At 44.4% G+C, this 25,957-nt stretch overlaps 1 protein-coding gene across 4 annotated transcripts in view; it reads left to right on the forward strand.

Moving 5' to 3' along the window:
- The window catches only part of MAP2 (microtubule associated protein 2), a 311,076-nt gene that overhangs the window by 269,830 nt on the left and 15,289 nt on the right, over positions 1 to 25,957 (forward strand). For all 4 annotated transcript variants that reach the window (XM_083399684.1, XM_083399682.1, XM_083399685.1 and 1 more), the window contains 4 exons: positions 1,472 to 1,533; positions 11,056 to 11,241; positions 12,226 to 12,379; positions 18,316 to 18,659. In XM_083399684.1, the coding sequence (XP_083255810.1) occupies positions 1,472 to 1,533; positions 11,056 to 11,241; positions 12,226 to 12,379; positions 18,316 to 18,659 (746 nt within the window). The remainder of the gene's footprint in view (positions 1 to 1,471; positions 1,534 to 11,055; positions 11,242 to 12,225; positions 12,380 to 18,315; positions 18,660 to 25,957) is intronic.

Raw genomic sequence — 25,957 nt, forward strand, 5'->3', positions numbered from 1 at the left:
ATCAAGTATACCTGCAGTTGTTCCAGATTTTGATTCAGAGTGGTTTTCCTTCTTTCTCAATGGAATGGAAAAGAAAAGAAAGGAATTCTTTTAGAAAGCATTTTAAGTCACCACTACCATCCAAACATTGTCGTAATTTGTACTTCACACTTTGATTGGTTGAAAATGTAAGACTGTGCTTCCTTTGTGACATCACAACATTGATATCATAGGGCAAACGGGCATCAGCTCAGGCTATGTGAACTGGGTCAAACATGTATTAGCTTTGTCTTAATCACCTTAAATTTCATGGTGTATGCCCCAGGAGTAAATATGTTTCTTGCATGATTAAACTGTTAGCCAAACTCCAAAGGACAGGGTGAAGTCATGATCCAGGTTCATTGTTCAGATGGAGGAGTTGTTATGCTTTCAGGTAAGTCAGCAATAAAGGTGTTTTGCCCTCATTTCAGAGCATTGGATTATTGGTTGGCAGTGGATGATTGGAGTCTAATAAAAGGAGAGGTATCTGTTATGGGGATAGGTGAACAGCAGCAGAATTTTGGGGGGTGAATTATACAGGCATTTTGTACTGAACATTCTCTGCCAGATATTGTTTGACTGAAACTCTTTCCTTTGTCTTCTGCTTTGATACTCTTCGCTACAAATTATCATCAAAGGAAAAGTGCAGTCATGTTGGCAATAAACTTAAGTTCAAACCATTGGAACTGTAGGCAAACAAGTCTTGCCACATTTGCCTAGGCCAATGAGAATCAACCATAGGTGCCTCAACTAAAATTTGAAATAGTTTAACAAATGGAAGACTCAAATATGTCTTTTGCCCAACAGCTGCCTTAGCAAGCATTTCATAAACTACACTACCTGCTACTGTTATTAACAATGTGTGTATAGCTCAGTTATCAGCGGATGATCAAAATAGCAGAGCACATTCAAGCTCTATGCATGTTTTATAAATACCAGGAAGTAAACTTGGGGACGGGGTTCTTCATCATCATTTTAGTGACCTTGTGGAATGATTTTTCATTATACAAGCATATATTGCACACACTGGATTTCAAAGTACCAACTGTGGATTCTGAACTGGGCCCTTGGTCCGGTCCAGGGTTATGATTCATCATGATCAAATAATGTGAGTCTATTTTAAAATCTGAGTAGAGGGGTTTCCCTGCTCATCCCATGTTCACAAAAGGTCAGAGAAAGATACTATGATATTATGGTTGTTGATTGAAAATATTCCAAAATTATCCAGAACTCACGTTACCTTGGAAAGCTTTCTACATCCTTGCCCAAGACAGAGAAAACCAGATAACCTTTTTTTATTTGCTAGTTTGAATTTGTTTTTTTAATTAGCATTAGCTATTGCTAATAATGAATTCATTTGTGTCTTAATATTGCATGGCAATTCAAACTGAATATGTTAAGGGTGAGTTTGAAATTACCATTAAGGGTCTTTTTCTTTCTGTGTACCTAATAGCTGCTGGTGGTGAAACAAACCAAGGTCCTGGGGTGTTTAAGCAAGCAAAGGAAAAACTTTCAGTGAGTAGACTTGTTTTCTTTTTTATTTATGTTTTCACATTCTTTTTTGTATTCCAGATGGTTTTATGGTCATATCTGAAAGACAGGTGAAAATCTTTTAGGAACCATTTGCCAGTTTTAAGACAATTGATTTTCAGAATTACACTGTAGAATGGAGATTGGCAACATATTAAGCTACTAAACTATGTATTTAATTTTCAATTCACTTAATATGGTACAACCAATTGACTTCCATCTACCAGTGTGGAGGAGACCAATTTACTTTCCCCCTAAATGGAAGTACTTGCATTTAAATCTGATTTAAAGGGCAACCTGAACTATGGTATGTCTGCTCAAAAGTAAGCCTCATTGAATTCAATTGGACTTACTCCCAGGTAAGTGGGCTAGCACTGCATTCCCAGTTTCAGTTACTTTGACCCAGAAATCAGTTTGCCAGGGTCATTATATGACAGCAATCCCATATCAGCTTTACACTGAGCTGAAGATACACCACCACGTTCACTGCTCAACCTGGGAGGAAAGTGGGAAAACACATAAGTAGAAAATTCAGAAGCAGCAGGAAACACTGATGAAGGACAAGATCCCATGTCCCACTCAAACACAGAGGGATCCTTTAATTCACTAAGATGGGGGACATTCCCTGCATCACCATACATACATCCCACAGATCAGCGTCACAGCACTCCATTTCCTTCAGCCCCAGCAGCAGAGTCAGCAAGAGCCCCATCACTGTGTGTCCCCGGGTATCCCTACAGACGGGTTCAAACTTCTCATGGGCTCAATACATGGAAAGGGGAGGAAAGGAATCATAGAGTCATAGAGAATCATAGAGTCATAGAATCGGAAGAGACCACAAGGGCCATCGAGTCCAACCCCCTGCCAAGCAGGAAACACCATCAGAGCACTCCTGACATATGGTTGTCAAGCCTCTGCTTAAAGACCTCCAAAGAAGAAGACTCCACCACACTCCTTGGCAGCAAATTCCACTGTCGAACAGCTCTTACTGTCAGGAAGTTCTTCCTAATGTTTAGATGGAATCTTCGTTCTTGTAGTTTGGATCCATTGCTCCGTGACCGCTTCTCTGGAGCAGCAGAAAACAACCTTTCTCCCTCCTCTATGTGACATCCTTTTATATATTTGAACATGGCTATCATATCACCCCTTAACCTCCTCTTCTCCAGGCTAAACATGCCCAGCTCCCTTAGCCGTTCCTCATAAGGCATCGTTTCCAGGCCTTTGACCATTTTGGTTGCCCTCCTCTGGACACGTTCCAGTTTGTCAGTGTCCTTCTTGAACTGTGGTGCCCAGAACTGGACACAGTACTCCAGGTGAGGTCTGACCAGAGCAGAATACAGTGGCACTATTACTTCCCTTGATCTAGATGCTATACTCCTATTGATGCAGCCCAGAATTGCATTGGCTTTTTTAGCTGCCGCGTCACACTGTTGGCTCATGTCAAGTTTGTGGTCAACCAAGACTCCTAGATCCTTTTCACATGTACTGCTCTCAAGCCAGGTGTCACCCATCTTGTATTTGTGCCTCTCATTTTTTTTGCCCAAGTGCAATACTTTACATTTCTCCCTGTTAAAATTCATCTTGTTTGTTTTGGCCCAGTTCTCTAATCTGTCAAGGTCGTTTTGAAGTGTGATCCTGTCCTCTGGGGTGTTAGCCACCCCTCCCAGTTTGGTGTCATCTGCAAATTTGATCAGGATGCCCTTGAGTCCATCATCCAAGTCGTTGATAAAGATGTTAAATAAGACCGGGCCCAAGACAGAACCCTGTGGCACCCCACTAGTCACTCTTCTCCAGGATGAAGAGGAACCATTGATGAGCACCCTTTGGGTTCGGTCAGTCAGCCAGTTACAAATCCACTGAGTGGTAGCATAGTCAAGACCGCTGTCAGAGCTGGCTCCAGGTCCCAGCTCACAGAGGACCAACGCTAGCCGGTAGTAATGTACAAAAGTCTTTATTGAAGTACAGTTTCCATTTTCAAACCGGAGCGCCCCAGCTCTACGTCTAGGGTTTAGACCGGCGAAGCTCCATCTGAATCTCCGCCTCCTGTACACCAGTTTAAGACTCTAGCTTTACTCCACCTCTTCCGTCTCTCCTTTCTCCTCTGGGTCCTGCTACCCCCCGGGGTCCCTTCCTTCCTGGATTCTTCCGACGCAGACGTAGACCCCCCTGACTCCTCCCTCTCTCTTCGGCGGGCTTTGGGACCTGGCTCCCTATCCGGGCTGCCAACTGCTGAACCCTCCTGTACATTTGAACTTGGCGCGCGCGCGCAGCCTTCAACCTTCCTCTTGACCGTTTCCTCGCTCTCCGATGGAGGCGTGGCCAATCCTGGCTCATGTCCTCCCGCTGTGCGTGCGCTGCCTGATCCCGATGCCTGGGACTCCTCCCCCCTACTGCTCTCTGGTGTGGACGCTGGTCCTGATTTCCAACTGCTGCTCTCTGAGTCCCCCCTGGCCCCTTCTTCCTGGGGTGTCCCCCTTGGAACCCCCCTTGCTCTGACCATGGGAGCCTCTTTCTGTGAATCTTCCGATTCGCTGGAAAGACTCAGAGACCTCGGACCGCTGTCATCGCTGACATTTCCTTCGGACTCCTCCTCCTCGCTCTCCATTTCCTCCCTTTCCTGTGCCTCTGCTCCTGAACCCCTGACAACCGCATTTTACCAGCTTCTTTACAAGAATATCATGGGGCACCTTGTCAAATGCCTTGCTGAAATCAAGGTAGGCTACATCCACTGCGTTCCTTCATCTACCAGGCTTGTAATTCTGTCAAAAAACGAGATCAGGTTAGTCTGACATGACTTATTTTTCAGAAATCCATGCTGACTATTGGTGATCACAGCATTCCTTTCTAGGTGCTCACAGACTGTTTGCTTAATGATCTGCTCCAGAATCTTCCCTGATATTGATGTCAGACTGACTGGGCGATAATTATTTGGGTCCTCTCTTTTCCCCTTTTTGAAAATAGGGACAACATTTGCCCTCCTCCAGTCTGCCGGGACTTCGCCTGTTCTCCAGGAATTCTCAAAGATGACTGCCAGTGGTTCTGAGATCACATCTGCCAGTTCTTTTAATACTCTTGGATGCAGTTCATCTGGCCCTAGAGACTTGACTACATCTAAACTAGCCAAGCATTCTTGTACTATCTCCTTAGTTATTCTGGGCTGTGTTTCCTCTGCTGAATCTTTTGCTCAAAATTCTTCAGGTCGGGCATTGTTTTCCTTATCGGAGAAGACTGAGGCAAAGAAGGCATTGAGGAGTTCAGCCCTTTCTGTGTCCCCTGTTTGCATTTCACCATCTTCTCCTCTGAGTGACCCCACTGTTTCTTTGTTCTTCCTTTTGCTACGGACATACCCATAAAAGCCTTTTTTGTTGCTTTTAACCTCTCTAGCAAGCCTGAGTTCATTCTGTGCTTTAGCTTTTCTGACTTTGTGTCTACACGTGCTGGCTATTTGTTTGAATTCCTCTTTGGTGGTTTCCCCCCTTTTCCATTTTTTGTACACATTCTTTTTTAATCTTAACTCAGTTAAAAGTTCTTTAGATAGCCACCCTGGCTTCTTAAGGCACCTTCCGTGTTTCCGTCTCATTGGTATTGCCTGAAGTTGTGCTTTTACTATCTCCCTCTTAACAAACTCCCAGCCATCATGAACTCCCTTTCCTTTTAGTATTGCTGTCCATGGGATCTCACCCAGCACTTCCCTAAGTTTTATGAAGTCGGCTTTCTTAAAGTCAAGAAATTGAGTCCTAGTATGCTTGGCTGCTCCTTTCCGCTGTATAGTAAACTTCAGAAGAGCATGATCACTCGCGCCTAATGATCCTTCCACTTCTATTCCACTAACCAGGTCATCAACATTGGTTAGGACCAGATCTAAAATGGCTGTTCCTCTTGTTGCTTCTCCCACTTTCTGGACAATGAAGTTGTCTGCAAGGCCAGTGAGGAATCTGTTTGACCAAGGCCAGTGAGGAGAAAGCACACAGTGCAGCTACCACATAGCTTGCTGCTCAAGGGTTCTTCAGAAAGCATGCACAGCTCTCCTGGGAGAGTGGTGCAAGTCACATCCAGAAGCAGCCGACAGATCAGCCTTTCTCAGCCTGCGGGTCCCCAGATGTTGCTGAACTCACATCACCCCTAACTAGCAAGGCCAGAGCTCAGGGATGTTTTGAGTTGTAGTCCAACAACATCTGGGGACCCACAGGTTGAGAACCGCTGCAGTAGATCAAGATGCACACTGAAGCAGCAACCACCTCCAGTGGCTCACTCCATAGGGCATGCATGAGACTGGGAAGCAAGAGACAGGTATTTGAAGCCCACTAGAGGAAAGGGGAAGATATGTCCTCACTCAGTCTTTACATTCATGTAGGGGAAATGCCATGTTGGTGGCAGAAGAGAGGGTGCCCCCAAGACTGCAAGCACCACCGAGCAGTTCTTTTCAGCAATCAGAAACAGCACATGACATTTGCCCTAGCTTCAAGTCCCAGTCATAGACACTAGGAGCAGAGCAATTGTCGAAGGAGCTTATGCTTTATATACTGGAGATCTCTGGTTCAGATCCAGAGAGGTGTATCCCCATGTCACATACTGAATTGTGGTCATCTTAAATGAAGGATATCCTGTGCTAACTTACACAATATCCTGTGCTCTATCACGGTGACATGGCTGACGCATGGGGACAGCCATTTATGTAGGGGCTGCTCATTTTTTAAAAGCTTATTCTTGTCCTGGTAAAATCAAGGTCTGGGGCTGCCACGTCAGGGCTGGTGTAAATTTACACCATTAGGGCATGGCTGTGTATCAAAGGAATGCAGGATACAGCATAAATGTGCTCCCTTCAGTGTGCCATCCATATTCCCCCCACAGCTCTGCCCCGTTTTGGCAATATCAGGGGAGTTCCACTGGTGTATCTTTCATGGCAGCAGCGTATTGTGCTCTCAGTTCCTACATCCCTAAAGAACAGAATATTCTCAGTGCCTAGGTGAAATAACAGAGGCAACATTCGAGTTTCCAAGCATGTAAACCAGTATACCATGCTAACATGCATGCTAGAACTACTGACCTAGTTGTATACAAGTGCAGACCTCCTGAGTCACAAGGGTCAAGTGCATGGACAACCCTGCATGATACACTTTCCTGTGCATCTGTTTGTATGGATGGGAATGCAGGTACCCATTAACCAATTGGAGCTATTGTCACACATCCTTGATCCTTGGATTAAGTCTCATGAGTTCAGTAGAACTGCGAGTTTGTGTCCACATCCCTTTCACAAGGTGATTGTTTTCAGCGGAAAGAATCGTGTGGTTGCCTAGTCACAGTGCGTTGCATCAGCAACCTATCCTCCTCAAATGCCTGCGTGGCCAGGGACCAAGTGGACTTTATCCAAGGTCTTAGTGCAGCAACCTTAACAGGCAGAGTGGCCACTTGGCTACTGGTTGCCAACCCTCATTATTTCCTCCCTCATCACCTCTCCCACCACCCCATGAAGAGGCATTTCAGGTAGCAAAGCTTGAAATGGGGCAGGTTTGAAGGAGAGAGAAGGAAAAATGAAGAAAGACTCATTCCCGTCTCTCTACTTATACCTCTCAACTGTTTAAAAACTCTGGCCACAGCGTGAACGGAGAGAAGGAGGAACTGTAGATATAATGGAATACACTACACATTTTTGGCTATTTCTAAGAAACCAGCATGCATTGTGATTCCTACCTCATCCTGTCTAGCCTTCCACCTCCCCTGTCCTTTTTTCCCCCCCTGTTGTAATAGCATGTTCATAGGCAGCAGGGAGGAAAAGAGAAAGGAACAATGAGAGGAAAAATCATGAGGGGAGAGAAAGTAGTATTTGGCTGTGAGGGAATCAATGCAAAAGAGTGGATGGGGTTTGCTTGTGGGGGGTTGAGCTGGGTGGCAGTTCATCCATTTATTCAGCTGACAGCCATAGAGTGAGAGAGAACCGTAATTCAAAGTACACCATTCTAACAGGGAGCTATTTCATTGCTGTTTTGCAAATAGGTACTCCTGTAAAAAAAGGACATCATAGCTTCTTTCGCTAGTGTGCTGTACAGACAGTTGTCGCCCCACCCCCTTCACATGTTTATCTCTCTGCACAATGAAAATCAACTGGAAAATGGGATGTAGGCTGCTAATTAACAAGTACCTATATATGTGGATTTAAAGTTTCTGAACTCCATTAAGAATCAATATTGTTAAATGCTTAGAGCCAGAGCCAGATTTGTGATAAATTGATGACTCAATGGAGCAATGTTAATGAAAGTTCTCGCTTGTGTCATTTTGCTGAATTGTTAAAAGAAAATATACACTTTGCAATTCCATTGTCCAAAAATAGGGGTGTTAGCTAACATTAGTCACACTCAGAATGTGTCCATTGAAATCAACTGACTTAGGTTTATTGATTTTAATGGGTTTACTCTGAGCATGAGTTACTTGGATATCACCTGTAGTTGTCACCCCTTCTATTTTGAGGTGCGCGAGTATCTCAGTAGTAATATATATATATAATTTCCCTGAGTCCCCAAAGTTTTATTTAAAAAACCTGATATTTCTCGCCCATTTTTAGCATAAACTTTTATTTTGTCTGAGGAAAAATCTTGGGGAACAACCACTGCAAAAAGATTTCCCTTTTTCTAAGTACATTCTCAAATAAATGAGGGGTGTCTTATTATATATATATATATATATATATATATATATATATATACACACAAAACAAAACAAATGGTGCATTCAGATTGCCAAAAGCTGAACTCCTCCGCGCTTTCATCTTATGCTGCCACTGCAGGCATTTTTCTCCTGGCCTGACATGAGGTGAGCTGGACTGGAGAGGAAGGTGGCCTAAATCAGCCACCTAAGATGACAGAAGTGACAACATTCAGACCGTCCCACATGCTCCTTTAGTTAGAAAAATAAGGCCCACCTCACCATCTCTCCCTTGCGTGTAAATAGGACAGACCCGTGAATAAAGAAACATGGCTGCTCTGCCCCCTTTAAAGGTTTGGTTGTGTGTGTGTGTGTGTGTTTAACTAAACTTTGGACACCTTATTTAAAGGTCACAACTTTCTAGAACATATTAAATTATGCTCATGTTCAGTCATGTTGAAACAAATTATTGGGCTTTTGGACCACAGAGACTGCCAAGGTACCAATTAACAATGCATAATTAACATATAATTAATGTACAGAATTGCTGCCAAAAGTTGTGGTGCCTTACATGGCTCTAAAGGGGGACAAAGTCTCTTTGCCTTAAATTGCTCTGAAAGGGGATCAAGTCGTGGAGGGCAGGTCCCATCCTTCGCTCTTAGCTATGAAGGCTTAACAAAGCCACTTATTCCTAATAATAATAATAATAATAATAATAATAATAATAATAGTAATAATTTATTATTTGTACCCCGCCCATCTGGCTGGGTTTCCCCAGCCACTCTGGGCGGCTTCCACAAAGACCAAAAATACACTGAGATGTCACACATTAAAAACTTCCCCGAACAGGTCAGAAAACATCATATGGCTTTCTATAGAATCATAGAGTTGGAAGGTTCAACTAGTCCAACCCATTGCAATGCAGGAATCTCAGCTAAAACATCCCTGACAGATGACCATCCAACCTCTGCTTAAAAACCTCCAAGGAAGGAGAGTCCACAGCCTTCTGGGGGAGTCCATTCCACTGTCAAACAGTTCTTGCCTTCAGAAGGTTCTTCCTTATGTTTAGTTGGAATCTCCTTTCTTGTAACTTGAATCCATTGGTTTGAGTCTTACCCTCCAGAGCAGGAGAAAACAAGCTGGCTCCATCTTTTTAAAAATTAGTATGATTTAAAAATTCCAAAAATGTATTGATTATTTAATATTTCAAAAGCTACCTGCAAAATTTCATATAGGGATCTCAATGGGATCAGATTTTAAAAAATTGTACATACATGACTGCATACACATCTCTTCTTCTGTGGATGGCTGGGTGGAAATGAGCCGGACCTGCGTTCTGCATTTGCAGCAATGAGGAAATGAGCTGTACCTGCGTTTTGCATTTGCAAAAACACAGCATGTTTAAAGTGGTGTCTATATATAGATATAGATACATAAAACTGAAATGGGATTCTACTTGATGACTCTGGTGGTGGATAACAGTGTTGCTGCTGCTGTTTCTTTAAGACTTTGTCTTTAGTGTTTGTCGTTTCATCTGTAGATGTGTATACATTTTCAGTTTTTGCATTTACATTCTCAAATTCTGTCATCATCATTGTCCAATATCTTCAGATTTCTACCAACAGAAGTGTTCTGTCATTGACATAAAGAAAATAATACCTAGTAGGAATTTTGACGGGAAAATCGAAAAGTTTTAAAAAATTAATCAGCATTTCATCCGCGGCAAGGGAGTTCTTTCAAATTTTATCAGCTTTTATTTAGTAGGCCTAAAGCATAATTGAGTTGAACTAGAAAATATGAAATTTAATCCATTTTGGCACTAAAAAGCAGAAACACTTCATTTATTTACATTTTTACATATTAAAAATCAGTGTCCACTCCCAAAGTGGTTTGTATGTTAGGTTGTCACTTCTTGTCCATATTTAAAAAACAAACACACACACACACACACACACGCGTATTTCTGATGCAGCTTCTAGCAATTTGGGCATCCTGAAGATAACAATAACTTGAAACTAAATGTTACAATCATTAGTAATAAAGTTTTTTATCAGCCTGGGCCTGGAGAAAGACTGTGGCCCAGTAGGTGGAGCATTTGCTTTGAATGCCCAACTTCAGCCTTTGGTACAGACTCTTCTTACATACCCTCCAACATCCCTCAGATGAAAATAGGGACAGTTCTCACTCTCCCCCAAGTGACCCTCCTTGACTCCCCATATCAAGACTCCTTGCACTCTGCTCTGCTTCCTTTTTCTTCCTGCCCTGGGCAGCCCTGCCCTCTGCCTGCCCCCCAGAGCCGGCATGTCACCTGAGGCTGGGCCTTGGCGGCTGCAGCCTCTTCTCCTCCTCACCTGCTTTTCAGGAGGGGCCACGGGATGCTTCCTCTCTGCCACCACCATCACCATTGCTCAGATTAAGCGCTGGCTCATGCTCTAGCAGGGAAAATGGGGACATTCTGAGATCAAATCAGTAGCTTGGGTGGCTTTTGTAATTCCAGGACTGTCCCTGGAAAATCAGGACACTTGGAGATCTCTCAGATAGCGGAGCTGAGATAATCCCACCCTAAGCCCAGCAAAGTGGACAGCCTTAGATGAACCAGTGGCCTGACCATATCTTATGCTTATGAAGAACAGTAAAAGATCATGTTTGAAATCTGAAAAATATTCCCAATCTCTTTATTCACATTACTTTTTAAAAAAGCAATAAAACAGCCTCATTTATACATGTGTACCTTAGGATATGCACACATGGTGATTTTTTAAAAAGAAGTTTTGTTTTGCAGTTTGTTTTCCATATTGCATGCATTTTCTGTTTACACCATTGTCCATGTTCACGTTGTGTTCCTTCTGTTTGTTTTCTCATGACTAGACTTCTTCTTTGTCAAAGATTCCTGCCTCAAAGGTTAGAGCAAAGTCATTGCTTCCTCCAAGACCCAGCTCAGCTTGCTCATTAACTTCTACTAAAAAAGCTTTGCTTGATGCAGACAATTATTTTGCCAGGCCCTCTTCTGCAGGCCCAAGAGACTGCTTGCCATATTCAAAAACAGATGCTCAGGTAAGGCAGCAGAGTAAATGTAGTCAGTGATAGCAACGAAAGGGCCAGAGGTGGATTCTGATCTGTTTGCTTACACTCTCTTCCCCTTGCCCTTCTCCTGAACACAAATAGTTCACACTGACAAAAGAGCTGTAGAGCAGGAGTGAACAAACTTCCCCCTGTTGAATTCAAGAAAAAACATTGTCAGATATTGCCTTTCTTATTACAGGGCCCATAATTAGCTCCTATCCTGAACTGGAATGCTTCCCTTCCCAGGGTTTGATTAAAAGCCTAGGAATCCATCCATTATAAATCCCATTTAGGCTGGAGAAACATTATACTTTTCAGTGCTGGAGGTAGTGTGTTCAGTTATTATTGCCTCGGTTAAGCAAGTTTTGCAAACTTTAAAACATTTTAAAACATTTTTTTCTCAAAAACACGCAAGCACCATTTGATTAAGGGCAACTGTTGCCAAAGAAATGCATGCACGCAAAAAGGCAGTGATGTCTCTGTCATACCACTTTAACCACTCTTAAAAACTGTTAGTTGGTTCAAACCAAAGTTCACAAACCTAATAAGCTTTTTGCCATAAGACTACAATAGGATGAGGCCTAAATATTACAGGTGGGGGTGTCCTTTCAACTTTTCGCTGCAGACCTGAGACTGATACTAGTGTAGTCATAGCCAAACTAAAATCAGCTATACTCCCCTACCCCAGCCTGCCAAATTACTCAGTTTTGCCTGTATCATCTCACTTTGGTATGCTGTAAGCAAAATTAAATCCATGTTGGATCCCCTCTGGAGGTAATAATCTCACCTCTAGGTGCATGGGGGCTGGAAATTAATCTGTCTAGGCTTGATCTGATCTTCCTTACCTTGACATAGTTTGAAGCTCTTGCTGGGGAGAAACTGCTGGAAAATTAAATGTCATCACAACAACTGCATTTTACCCGTTTTTTTAAAAAAGTAAAAGTAAAAAAACCCAATTTCTATTGTTTCTCCTAGGACGGTGTAACCAAGAGTCCAGAAAAGCGTTCCTCTTTACCAAGACCTTCCTCTATTCTACCCACCCGGAGGGGCCTGTCAGGAGACAGAGAACGAGATGAAAATTCTTTCTCCCTGAACAGCACCATCTCTTCATCAATGCGACGGACCACCAGTAGGTTTCTGTACCCTCTAACTCCCCCTCCACATTTTCTTTAGCCTGCAGGTGCACTTTGTGTGAATCTCTTGAGGTCTCTGTGCATATCAAAATGATACAGTATAATACACCCTCTTATACTATTTACAAATTACAACAGAAAAAATGTATGCTGGTCGCCAGAGTTTTGTACATACAATTTACACACTCTCATATCCCCCTCTACTCTTACCCCGAAGCTCTTGCTCAGCATCCTGGTTTCCCTAACACACAACATTTCTCCTGAACGTTCTCTCCACTCATTTACACCAACACCCCAGAATGCCCCTTAGCTTAATACTGAACCACCTACAACCTATCCACCATCCCATCCCTTCCATCATGTCAGGGACTGGCAGGACGCTGGCGAGTGTGCACCGGGAAAACGGGGGCTGGAGTCTGACTTGGGATTGGAAGGCAGTGGCTTGTGAGGACCTGTACCAGTCAGAAGGCAAGAATCAGAGGCAGGGGATGCGTCAGCACTGGAGGGTAGAGCACAGGATGGGTTGGGAGAAGAGGAGGAAGAGGCAGGTCAGGCAAGTGAAGGACCGGTGCTTCACCCTCTCCTGCACCACTGTGCCCCAGAACCAGAAGCAGATTGAAAGGGGGTGAGCAGAGGAAGTTTCCACGCAGGCGTAGTCTCCATCTGCATGTGTGCATTCCGTCAGGGAAAGCTACATAAACTGTTGGAGGGGGGGGGGAGACACTGTTGCTGCAACTGCTCCATAGTGTATGGACCTGGAAATAGATGCTAGACTGGTCTTCTGTATTGCTGTGAGAATAAAGTGAGTTAAGGAGGTAACATAGGGTGAAGTAGGCGAAAATCTGAATAAGTAAATGCCATTAGTTTATTCCTTGTGAATGTGCTTGGGATTGCAGGTGTACAACCGTATACCTGTTAAGTGTTAATAATGACTTGGAAGTTCCATTTCACAAAGTGGGACTTGCTTTTTAGGAAACGTGCACTGAATTGAGCTGCATAGCTTGGAGTAACTGAATTTGCAGCCTCTTCTTAAAGGTAAAGGGACCCCTGACATTTAGGTCCAGTCGCAGTTGACTCTGGGGTAGCAGCGCTCATCTCGCTTTATTGGCCAAGGGAGCTGGTGTACAGCTTCCAGGTCACGTGGCCAGCAAAGCTAAGCTGCTTCTGGCAAACCAGAGCAGCACATGGAAACACTGTTTTTCCTTCCCGCTGGAGCGGTACCTATTTATCTACTTGCACTTCGTGCTTTCAAACTGCTAGGTTGGCAAGAGCAGGGACCGAGCAACGGGAGCTCACCCCGTTGCGGGGATTTGAACTGCCGACTTTCTGATTGGCAAGCCCTAGGCTCTGTGGTTTAACCCACAGCGCCACCCACGTGCCTTAGCCTCACATGCTAAAATGACATTGGCATTATTTTACTCACTTGCATTTCTGCTCTCATAACAGAGTTATGGTCAACATGTTTTAAAACAGATCCAGTTTGGTAAAGTTGTTCAGTTGCCTTAAGCAAAGGAGCTTTAGAAAAACATTCCTTTTCCTTTTCTGTGCTATTTACTCTCATTAACTAAAGTGAAGATTCACTGAAAAATACGCAGACCTACAAACCTTGCTGCGGCACAGGAATCAAAGTACTGCTTGTACATAAGCAGGGATATCTTACATACTGCCACCCAAGCAATCTCGTATCAAGGATGGATAACCTTTGCCCAACTACTACTCCCATCATCCTGTACCAGTGGCTCCTCTGCCTGGGGTTGATGGGAGCTCAAGTCCCCCCCCCCCAAAAAAAAAAGAATTCTTCATCTCTGTTTTATTGCTTTGATAGCTTCCTCCGTTTCCCCCACATCAGATTATTTTTGTGTTTTACATTACTAGCAGATTTTGGTAAGTCAGATAAAGCATCCTGTTAATTTCCATTTCTAGGCCACCCATCAACCAAATATAATACATATAAGAGAATTTGTTTTAACCTGGAAAAGCAACAATGAATGCCCACATTGGACAAGTGAATTATGAGGACATGGGAGTTAGTAAATATGGTTAAATTAACTAAGATCATTAAAAGGAGGGAGATTAGACAATTGTTTACTGAAAGTTGGAGCATGTTTGTAGTGTACAGTATTGGTGTAAGAATAAGATACAAGAAAATGTTCAGTCCTGCTGTTAGAAACCTTGTAAATACTAGTGCGTGTATAATGATTATTTAGTAGTGAAGAGTGGGGAAACATCCTTTATTTTCAACCAAGTTTTAGTCAGAGTAGACCCATAGAAATGAATGGCTATGACTAACAAATTAATTTCAGTGACTCTACTCTGAGAAGAAGTTAGGTTCTTATTTATATTCCTTTGAGGATATTAAGTTAACCTTGTAAGGAGTTTAAGATCTACTTAGGCCACATTCTTGTTGAATTTGCAAGAATAGAGAGATAGAGAGGTAGATAGTATTTAAAAATATATTAATATATTATTTAGTTATTTCATAAAATTTATACACCACTTAATTGTAAAAAACCTCAAAGTGGTTTACAAAAAAAGATAAAACCATAAAATCAAGAAAAAATTATAACCACACTTTAAAACATAGAAGTGTTAAAATACTAAAATACTAAAACAGGTTAAAATTACCTCAACTATGGGCTTATCCACACAACCTCTGCTTTATGCAGGGGAAATCTGAAGGTTTCCACCCCAGATTGTTGTTTATTCCGATTTATCACTAAAGAGCAGGTTTTCCCTGGGGAAGGAGCAGGACAAGGAGAAAACTACTTGGATAAGTAGAAGCATGGGTGAACCTGGGTGGGCTTGTCTGTGCAATAATGTTTTGAATAGGTCTCAAAATAGTACAGTGAAGGCGTCTGCTTGATCTCAATAGGCAGGGAGTTCCAAAGTGCAGGTGCTGCTGCACTAAATGATCGAGGTCTTACAGGTGCTGAATAAGTACTATGTGGCACCTGTAGTCGTGCAAATTCCATTGATCAAAGTGGTTGTGTAGGCACATGTGGGGTAAGGTGATCCCAAACTTAATCCATTCCGGAAGTCCGTTCCAAAACCAAAGCACTCCAAAGCCAAAGCAAGCTTTCCCATAGAAAATAATGCAAAATGGATTAATCTGTTTTAACAACAACCCCTAAAACAGCAATTTTACATGAATTTTACTATCTAATGAGACCATTAATCCATAAAATGAAAGCAATAAACAATGTACTGCAGTCACATAACACTGGGCAACAATTTTTTACTTTTTGAATGTTGGTTGTCTAGATTTCTACAACTGATTTAGGGTATTTTTGCACTGCTGAATCAGGAAATGGCATCCGTTTCTCTCCATCAGGTCAGGTTTTCTGTAAACTGAATGGTGGGCATTGATAAAGGTAAGTACACATAAATTGCATCTTGCTTCACCATTTTTCAAACTTCAGGGCTTGAACTTTTGTTTCTTGGAACTCCTGGAATGCTCAGCAGCACGGAGGTCTCTCTTCAGAGTCCAACAGTAGTCAGCCATCATGACTGCATCCCAGCGACCCTGATACCTGGTCTCCATCTCTTTCATGTCCTGATGGAATCTCTCCCCCTGCTCGTCACTCATTGAACCCAGGTTCTCAGGAAACCGGTCCATATGTGAAAATAGGTAGTGCATCTTGACGCTCATGTTGCAGCCCAGGTTTCTGAAAGCAGTCAGCATGTTGGTGACAAGTTCTGCGTAGTTTCTGGCCTTATTGTTGCCAAGAAAGTTCTTCACTACCAGAACAAATGCCTTCCACACTTCCAGTTCCACTTCGTTCATTGAGTTTCCGAACTCTGGATCTCTGATGAGCTGACGGATCTGAGGACCGTCAAAGATGCCAGCTTTCAACTTCTCCATGGTCAATCCTGGAAAAGCCTGGCACAAGTAAATGAAGCAGTCACCATTATTGTCCAGAACCTTGGTGAACTGCTTGATTAAGCCGAGCTTGATGTGCAGCGGTGGGAAGAGTATTCTGTCTCTGTCCACCAGAGGGTCATTGATGACGTTCCTTTCTTTGCAAGGCACCAATTCCTCCCGCACAGGCCAGTCCTCCTTCGTGTAATGCTGAGCACGGTCCCTACTATCCCACATGCACAGAAAACATGGGTACTTCGTGAAGCCAGACAGTTGTCCCAACAAAAAGTTCACCATCTTCAGGTCAACACAAATAAACCACTTATGCTGATCATAACCAATTTTCTCCAGCACATACTTCACCGCTTCATAGTTCTCCTTCAGTGTACTCGAGTGAGCCAGGGGTATAGATCGCTTGCTGCTGTCAATGAACAGTCTCCAATCTTTGGGTTCGTACTGTGGCACTCCAAGCTTGAGCAGAAGCTGCGCAATATCTGCAAAGTACACCAAGTCCTTCTCTTCCGAGAAAAGATGGAGGTACTCTTGATGCCTGTTGCGCAAGAAGCTGATGTGAGCACTGTCAGAGAGGAGGTTTTCCCCCTTCAATCTGGATGCCAACAGTTCGGCAAAGTCCTTTGACAAGCTGAGGTCGCGAACTAGATCATTCAATTCCTTTTGGGAAAATGGATGTGGAGCATCATCTTCAAGAACCACTTCTTCTTCTTCATGTCCTTCAACACTGGAGGCATCTTCATCACTAATGTCAGGAAGTTCTCCAAAGATAGGCACTGGAATTTCATCACAATGAGCTACAGGACGACGTGCTGATTGAAGATCAGGAAACTTCGTGGGGCCGCTGCCCCATTAACTTAGTTTTGATCCTCCAACTTTATGCTTTGCTGGACCAATTTATGGAAGATTTCGAGGTTTTATGACTTCAAACTGATCCCTTTTTGACATAATCACCCAGAACTATCGGACCTGAATACTTCTTGTCATTAAAATAATCATTTCCAATCAAAACAATTATTTGACAAGGCATTTTACCCCCACCAACTTCTTCTAAAATGCTCCACACAAGCGTACATGTGAACAAAAACGTAAAAAAAAGACATGTGGCCATAGCTCAAAAACTTGACCTGATTGAGCAAAACCAATGTGATTTTTGGATTCAGCGCATCAGATTCATCCTAAATCAGCTGAAAAAACGCAGACAACAAATTTGTTGTTGACCAGTGTAATCAATCAGCAGCTGAACTGGGTTCCATACAGTCACAAAAACAAAACAAAAAAGAGCCGCAAAAACAAAAACACAAAATAGCGAAAACAGACAGATCTCAGCTTAACACTCAAAACGGAAGTGTGGCACTCAAAACGGAATTGTAACAGTCAAAGAGAGCACGTTCAGCTTCCGAGAAAAGTTTGCAAACTTGAAGACTTACTTCCAGGTTTGCGGTCTTTCGGTTCCAAGTTGTTTTAGTACCAAGGCGTTTGAGAACCAAGGTACCACTGTATCTGTATGATATTAAATAATAATACAAAAAATGAGGGAATTCAGTAGAATTTACCGGCAGAATATACAAATACAACTAAATCACTAAAACAGTATCAGTACAAATGACACAAACATTCAAAACCCATAGATGAAATGAAATGGGTAGGTAAGCAGGCAGGCAGGCAGGCAGGTAAAGCAAGCTAGGAAAAATGGGCAAGCAGAGGTGATGCAGTGCCACACAGGATGGTACCATATGTCTGCAAAATTGTTCAGGTCAGCAGTAATACGTGTATTCTTTTATAATAGATTTCTCCGTAAGCCTGTGATCTAGGAACCATGCAATAATTATTTTAGTATCTCTAACCTTGTTGGTTTTAAATTACCTTCTTTGAACATTAACTGATTTGAATATCATAGTGCTCTCATTTAGCAAGTTATTGCTCATTCTCACGTTTCTTTATGGCATTCAGAAACACGGCAGAGTAAATAATCTGCAAAGTGCCCTCATGAAATATAAGATAGATGTCCTCTGCTCCATGAAAATATCAGCAACATGGTTTAATTTTTCCCCAATACAGGATCAGAGCCTATTCGAAGCCGGACAGGAAAGAGTGGCACATCAACCCCAACTACACCGGGTTCCACTGCCATAACTCCTGGGACACCACCTAGCTATTCCTCCCGTACCCCGGGCACTCCTGGGACCCCCAGCTACCCCAGAACCCCCCATACACCAGGTACTCCCAAATCTGGTATTCTGGTGTCCACTGAGAAGAAAGTTGCCATCATACGCACACCTCCAAAATCTCCAGCTACCCCGAAGCAACTACGGCTCATTAACCAGCCTCTCCCTGATCTCAAGAATGTCAGGTCCAAAATTGGGTCAACAGAGAACATCAGATATCAGCCTAAAGGGGGACAGGTAAGGCTTCTGTTCCAATAACAGCCAATGTTTCAGGCATTATCACTGTAAGCAGAATGCAGGGTCTCATAGAGAGGAGTAAAGTGGAGAAGGTAGATACAAATGCGGATCTCTTCCTTCAAATCTCCTTACCAAGAAGGATGGAAACTTGTCAGTTCTGGGGTTTTAACAAAGCCTTTTTAGGTTAGGGCTTTTTTTGGAGAGGGGGTTATGTTTTTATCAAATGTACTACTGCTGCTTTCTGTGGACTGAACAAACATATTTTCAAAACAACTATAATTTTATCTTTTTTATATCATTGAAGTGCTTCTGAATGAAAAAATGCCTGTTATATATATTTGTTACATGCCATCGGAATATTTTTGTATTAAGGCAAGGGCCAGATAAGAGGAGCAGCTACCTGGTGTATTTACAAAACAGAGCCTTAGAAAGCCCAGTCAAGGAAAGCAAATAAATGTTCAATAATATAATATTATTTTAATTAAATGTGGATAGGTCAGTTCCTTCAAATACTGCAGTTGTAAAGTACACCCCAATAATTCAGACTCCAATCCTAAACATACTTACTTACTAGTGAGTAAGGTCCACTGCAAACTGTGGGAACTCTCAAGTAAAAATGATTAGGATTGCTCAATAGGTAAATTGCATTCTTTATTAGATCAAACTTTTATGTTTTAGTATTTTGTGTTTTAATACTGTGTGAAAACACAGTCGCTGAAAATGATTTGCATTGAAGGAAAGGTGACAGAATGGGCAGGATTAGCCAGGATCCATTCCAGATCACTGTGCTTCTCCATGAAACTTGCATGTGGTTCTATATGGTAGGAATATCTGTTTATCTATTTGTAAAATGTGTCATGATCCCTGCATCTGGCCCCTCATACTACACCGAGTAAGGTACAAAAAGCGGAATGGAGGTACAATCTGACCCTTCTCAGAGTGAGGCTATAACCCTCCAAGTCTGAGGAAAGTGGGAAAGCTGAGTCCTGAGTAGTATCCACGTCTGCTCCGCAGCGTACAAATCAGTGACTACAAGATCGACAAAGGCCTTTTAGAATCATAGAATCATAGAATCATAGAGTTGGAAGAGACCACAAGGGCCATCGAGTCCAACCCCCTGCCAAGCAGGAAACACCATCAGAGCACTCCTGACATATGGTTGTCAAGCCTCTGCTTAAAGACCTCCAAAGAAGGAGACTCCACCACACTCCTTGGCAGCAAATTCCACTGTCAAACAGCTCTTACTGTCAGGAAGTTCTTCCTAATGTTTAGGTGGAATCTTCTTTCTTGTAGTTTGGATCCATTGCTCCGTGTCCGCTTCTCTGGAGCAGCAGAAAACAACCTTTCTCCCTCCTCCATGTGACATCCCTTCATATATTTGAACATGGCTATCATATCACCCCTTAACCTCCTCTTCTCCAGGCTAAACATGCCCAGCTCCCTTAGCCTTTCCTCATAAGGCATCGTTTCCAGGCCTTTTAAGTCAGCATAGGCACTTCCACAAGGAAGCAGAGCCAACTTGGCTCTTGCTAGCCTACATGAGGCCACAGCTCTCTACAAATGTAGCATGATCAATAGCTCAGGCTCCTGACTGCTTTGGGTAGACTTTGCCTGGACTTGCCTGCTTCAAAGGGGTTCTGCTGTGTGAGCCTCATGGAACAGGAATAGTGGGATGTTCATGTGTGGGGATTCTAAACACCTAAATGTGGAGGGCTGGAAAGTAGATTTTTCCAATAATAGAGACCTTGTATTCTTGTAGAAAAAGTGGCAGGAGGGTAGAACAAGCCTCCAAAATTGCCCTGGGTGTGGGATGTCTATCCTTCCCTCATACTGCCAAGAAACAACCCCAGCAACAAAGGAGCGTGCATAGTGCTTGAATGTGCAGGGGAAGGCCAAAGAGAAGTGTGTGAGGATATGATGATTCTGAGAGAGTTTTCCCTGTGTCTAAAAGCTCTGGCGTCATGACAACTGGCTCCCCCAAGTATTCTCACCAATTAAGCATTAAAGAGCAGGTTTTACAGGGGAAAGTGGTGCGGCAAAGGCAAAACCACTCAGCCCCATGCTTTCTAGGCCTGGGACAAATAGAAAGTAGACACGCCCTAAGTCTCCTCTCACCATTAGGAGGGTGCCTATGACACCATAGCCTAGTTCTCACTGAGGTCCTCTATACATGGTTGAGTACAGAGTGCATCTTCCACATTGGCATTGAGGAACTACAGGTTCATAGAATCATAGAGTTGGAAGAGACCACAAGGGCCATCGAGTCCAACCCCCTGCCAAGCAGGAAACACCATCAGAGCACTCCTGACATATGGTTGTCAAGCCTCTGCTTAAAGACCTCCAAAGAAGGAGACTCCACCACACTCCTTGGCAGCAAATTCCACTGTCGAACAGCTCTTACTTTCAGGAAGTTCTTCCTAATGTATTTGAACATGGCTATCATATCACCCCTTAACCTCCTCTTCTTCAGGCTAAACATGCCCAGCTCCCTTAGCCGTTCCTCATAAGGCATCGTTTCCAGGCCTTTGACCATTTTGGTTGCCCTCCTCTGGACACGTTCCAGTTTGTCAGTGTCCTTCTTGAACTGTGGTGCCCAGAACTGGACACAGTACTCCAGGTGAGGTCTGACCAGAGCAGAATACAGTGGCACTATTACTTCCCTTGATCTAGATGCTATACTCCTATTGATGCAGCCCAGAATTGCATTGGCTTTTTAGCTGCCGCGGCACACTGTTGGCTCATGTCAAGTTTGTGGTCAACCAAGACTCCTAGATCCTTTTCACATGTACTGCTCTCAAGCCATGTGTCACCCATCTTGTATTTGTGCCTCTCATTTTTTTTGCCCAAGTGCAATACCTTACATTTCTCCCTGTTAAAATTCATCTTGTTTGTTTTGGCCCAGTTCTCTAATCTGTCAAGGTCGTTTTGAAGTGTGATCCTGTCCTCTGGGGTGTTAGCCACCCCTCCCAGTTTGGTGTCATCTGCAAATTTGATCAGGATGCCCTTGAGTCCATCATCCAAGTCGTTGATAAAGATGTTGAATAAGACCGGGCCCAAGACAGAACCCTGTGGCACCCCACTAGTCACTCTTCTCCAGGATGAAGAGGAACCATTGATGATCTCAGTGATCATGGATAGGAGCAGGGTAGGAGGAGGAGTTACGCTAAGACCAGACCTTGTCATTACAGAGGAGGCAGGTTTAGTCATTGTCTGAGGACTATCCCTGCCTCTGGGTCTGGTCCTGACCGGACGGATACTAGAATCAGCAAGGGATACCCACATGACCTGAAGGTGCTGCTGTGCAATGCTAGGTCAATGATTCATAAAACCACTGCAATCCATGACTTGATCATGGATGGAGGATTTGACCTGGCATGTGTAACAGAGACTTGGTTGGATGAAGCAGATGGGCCTGTTCTTGCCGCTGCTTGTCCACCAGGTTTCTCTTACGCACAGCAACCCAGGCCGTGTGGGCGGGGAGGGGGGGTTGCAGTGATTTTTAGGAAGTCATTAGTTTGCACCAGGCGTCCTATTGGGAAGACCCAGTTCTCTGAGTGCATGTTCTGGAAGTTGGGCAATAGGGGCAGTACAGGATTCCTTCTGGTGTACCGACCTCCCCGCTGCACCAAGGATTCCCTGCCCGAGCTGCTTCAGGTTGTGGCGGATGTTCTCCTGGAGACACCTAGTTTGGTTGTCCTAGGGGACTTTAATATCCATGCCGACACGACCTTACAAGGGGCCGCTCGGGACTTTGTGGAAAGCATGGCCTCCATGGGGCTGTCCCTGAATAAGTTTGGCCCAACCCATAGCCGTGGACATGCCTTGGACCTGGTGTTTACCTCCATGGATGTTGGTGATCTGACACTAAGTAAAAGCGAAACAAAATAAGTGCCATGGTCAGACCACTTCCTGGTGCAACTTGACTTCTCCGCGACCCTTCCCCTCTGCAGGGAGGTGGGACCGATTCGGATGGTCCGCCCCCGCCACTTAATGGATCCAAATGGTTTCCAGAGAGTAGTAGGGGATGTTTTATCCCATGTTGATGGCCTTTCAGCTGATTCCCTGGTGGCCCGCTGGAATGTGGAGTTAACCAGGGCTATTGACTGTTTGGCTCTGAAGCGCCCTCTCCGATTGCATGGAGCCCGGACAGCCCCGTGGTTTTCCACGGATCTGAGGGCAATGAAACAATCGTTGAGACGGCTAGAGCGCCGGTGGCGGAGGACCCATTCTGAAGCTGACCGGACACAGGTTAGAGCTCAATGTCGAGCCTACCAAGTGGCAGTAGCGACGGCGAAGAAGACTTTCTTCACCGCCTCTATTGCATCTGCAGAAAACAGCAGCAGGAGACTTTTTCAGGTGGTCCGCAATTTAGCGGAACCACCTGCTACATTGGGGCCCAGTACGGGCCACATGATCTCCTGCAATGATTTTGCAAAGTTTTTTGCAGATAAAGTCGCTCAGATTCGGGAAGAGGTAGATGCCACCGTGGGAGCAAGGCCGGGGCGGGAGAGTGCTAGAGTCCTGTCTAGTCAAATTGCGTGGGATCAATTCCAATCTGTTACCTCCGAGGATGTGGACAGGCTGCTTGGACGAGTGAAACCAACCACCTGTCTCCTGGATCCTTGCCCATCCTGGCTTATAAAAGCTAGCCGGGAAGGGCTGGGCGATGGGCTTCGTGGGGTGGTGAATGCTTCCCTCCGTGAGGGAGTCTTCCCAGACCCGCTGAAAGAGGCGGTTATTAAACCGCTTCTTAAAAAACCATCTTTAGATGCGGCCACGATGGCCAACTATCGCCCAGTCTCAAATCTTCCATTCTTGGGCAAGGTGATTGAGCGAGTGGTTGCTGAACAACTCCAGGCACGCCTGGAAGAAGCGGACCATTTGGATCCCTTCCAGTCGGGATTCAGGCCTCATCACGGGGCTGAAACTGCCTTGGTCGCACTGGTTGATGATCTCCGGCGGGCTAGGGACAAAGGTGAGAGCTGTTTCCTAGTTCTGCTGGATCTCTCAGCGGCGTTTGATACCATCGACCATAACATCCTTCTGGACCGTCTTGCGGGGCTGGGAGCTGGGGGTACTGTCATACAGTGGTTCCGCTCCTTCCTCCTGGGCCGTTTTCAGAAATTGGTGGTGGGGGATGAGTGTTCAGACCCCTGGGCTCTCACTTGTGGGGTGCCTCAGGGTTCTGTCCTCTCCCCCATGCTTTTCAACATCTATATGCAGCCGCTGGGAGAGATCATCAGGAGGTTTGGGCTGGGTGTTCATCAGTATGCGGATGATACCCAGCTCTACCTCTCTTTCAAATCAGAACCAGTGAAGGCGGTGACGGTCCTGTGTGAGTGTCTGGAGGCGGTTGGAGGATGGATGGCGGCAAACAGATTGAGATTGAATCCTGACAAGACAGAAGTACTGTTTCTGGGGGACAGTAGGTGGGCAGGTGTGGAGGATTCCCTGGTCCTGAATGGGGTAACTGTGCCCCTGAAGGACCAGGTGTGCAGCCTGGGAGTCATTTTGGACTCACAGCTGTCCATGGAGGCACAGGTTAAATCCGTGTCCAGGGCAGCTGTGTACCAGCTCCATCTGGTACGTAGGCTGAGACCCTATCTGCCCACGGACTGCCTCGCCAGAGTGGTGCATGCTCTGGTTATCTCCCGCTTGGACTACTGCAATGCGCTCTACGTGGGGCTACCTTTGAAGGTGACCCGGAAACTACAACTAATCCAGAATGCAGCAGCCAGACTGGTGACTGGGAGCAGCCGCCGAGACCATATAACACCGGTCTTGAAAGACCTACATTGGCTCCCAGTACGTTTCCGAGCACAATTCAAAGTGTTGGTGCTGACCTTTAAAGCCCTAAACGGCCTCGGTCCAGTATACCTGAAGGAGCGTCTCCACCCCCATCGCTCTACCCGGACACTGAGGTCCAGCACCGAGAGCCTTCTGGCGGTTCCCTCATTGCGAGAAGCCAAGTTACAGGGAACCAGGCAGAGGGCCTTCTCGGTAGTGGCGCCCTCCCTGTGGAACGCCCTCCCACCAGATGTCAAAGAGAACAACAACTACCAGACTTTTAGAAGACATCTGAAGGCAGCCCTGTTTAGGGGAGCTTTTAATGTTTGATGTATCACAGTATTTTAATATTCTTTTGGAAGCCGCCCAGAGTGGCTGGGGAAACCCAGCCAGATGGGCGGGGTATAAATAAATTATTATTATTATTATTATTATTATTATTATTATTATTATTATTATTATTATTATTATTATTAGGGTCCGGTCAGTCAGCCAGTTACAAATCCACTGAGTGGTAGCATAGTCAAGACCGCATTTTACCAGCTTCTTTACAAGAATATCATGGGGCACCTTGTCAAATGCCTTGCTGAAATCAAGGTAGGCTACATTTGCTGCGTTCCCTTCATCTACCAGGCTTGTAATTCTGTCAAAAAACGAGATCAGGTTAGTCTGACATGACTTATTTTTCAGAAATCCATGCTGACTATTGGTGATCACAGCATTCCTTTCTAGGTGCTCACAGACTGTTTGCTTAATGATCTGCTCCAGAATCTTCCCTGGTATTGATGTCAGACTGACTGGGTGGTAATTATTTGGGTCCTCTCTTTCCCCCTTTTTGAAAATAGGGACAACATTTGCCCTCCTCCAGTCTGCCGGGACTTCGCCTGTTCTCCAGGAATTCTCAAAGATGACTGCCAGTGGTTCTGAGATCACATCTGCCAGTTCTTTTAATACTCTTGGATACTCTGCATCCAAGAGAGACAATTTCTAAGCTGCCACTGTTACATAGTAGGAAATATCTCCTTGCTCAGAGCCAGACTATATTACCATCCAAATCACATGGTTTACCTCTTGCTGGATTGTGCATCACTTGAGAGTGTGAGTTGAGGATTGCCTGTTTGAATGGTCCCCAGCATTAAAATCCCATGCCCTAGGACAGTTGGCATTGCTCTCGTCACTCTGACATCTTAGCTATCTTCATGCAGATAATGTTGTATTCAAAAACCAATCAGACCCTACTCCAGTATTTTGCAGTCGTACACCTCAGCAAAAGGCACACTATGTGATTCAGCTGAGCATGACTATTGCGACTTTGTACATAGCAAGTAAAATGGGACAGGAGAGACCAAAGAGAATCTTGCACTTTCCCTCGTCTCCTTGGGGAATCGTACCTCACACTGTGGCATTGCAGCCAAGCTTGCAATTTGTGCCTCCAGAAGTTTTTAATTGGTTTTATATGGGGCTAAAAGCCAAGGAGGCTGTACATCTTGTGATCTTAAACAGGAGAGAAT

The sequence above is a fragment of the Podarcis tiliguerta genome, assembly GCF_965153285.1.
Source record: "Podarcis tiliguerta genome assembly, chromosome: 1".
Taxonomy (NCBI): domain Eukaryota; kingdom Metazoa; phylum Chordata; class Lepidosauria; order Squamata; family Lacertidae; genus Podarcis; species Podarcis tiliguerta.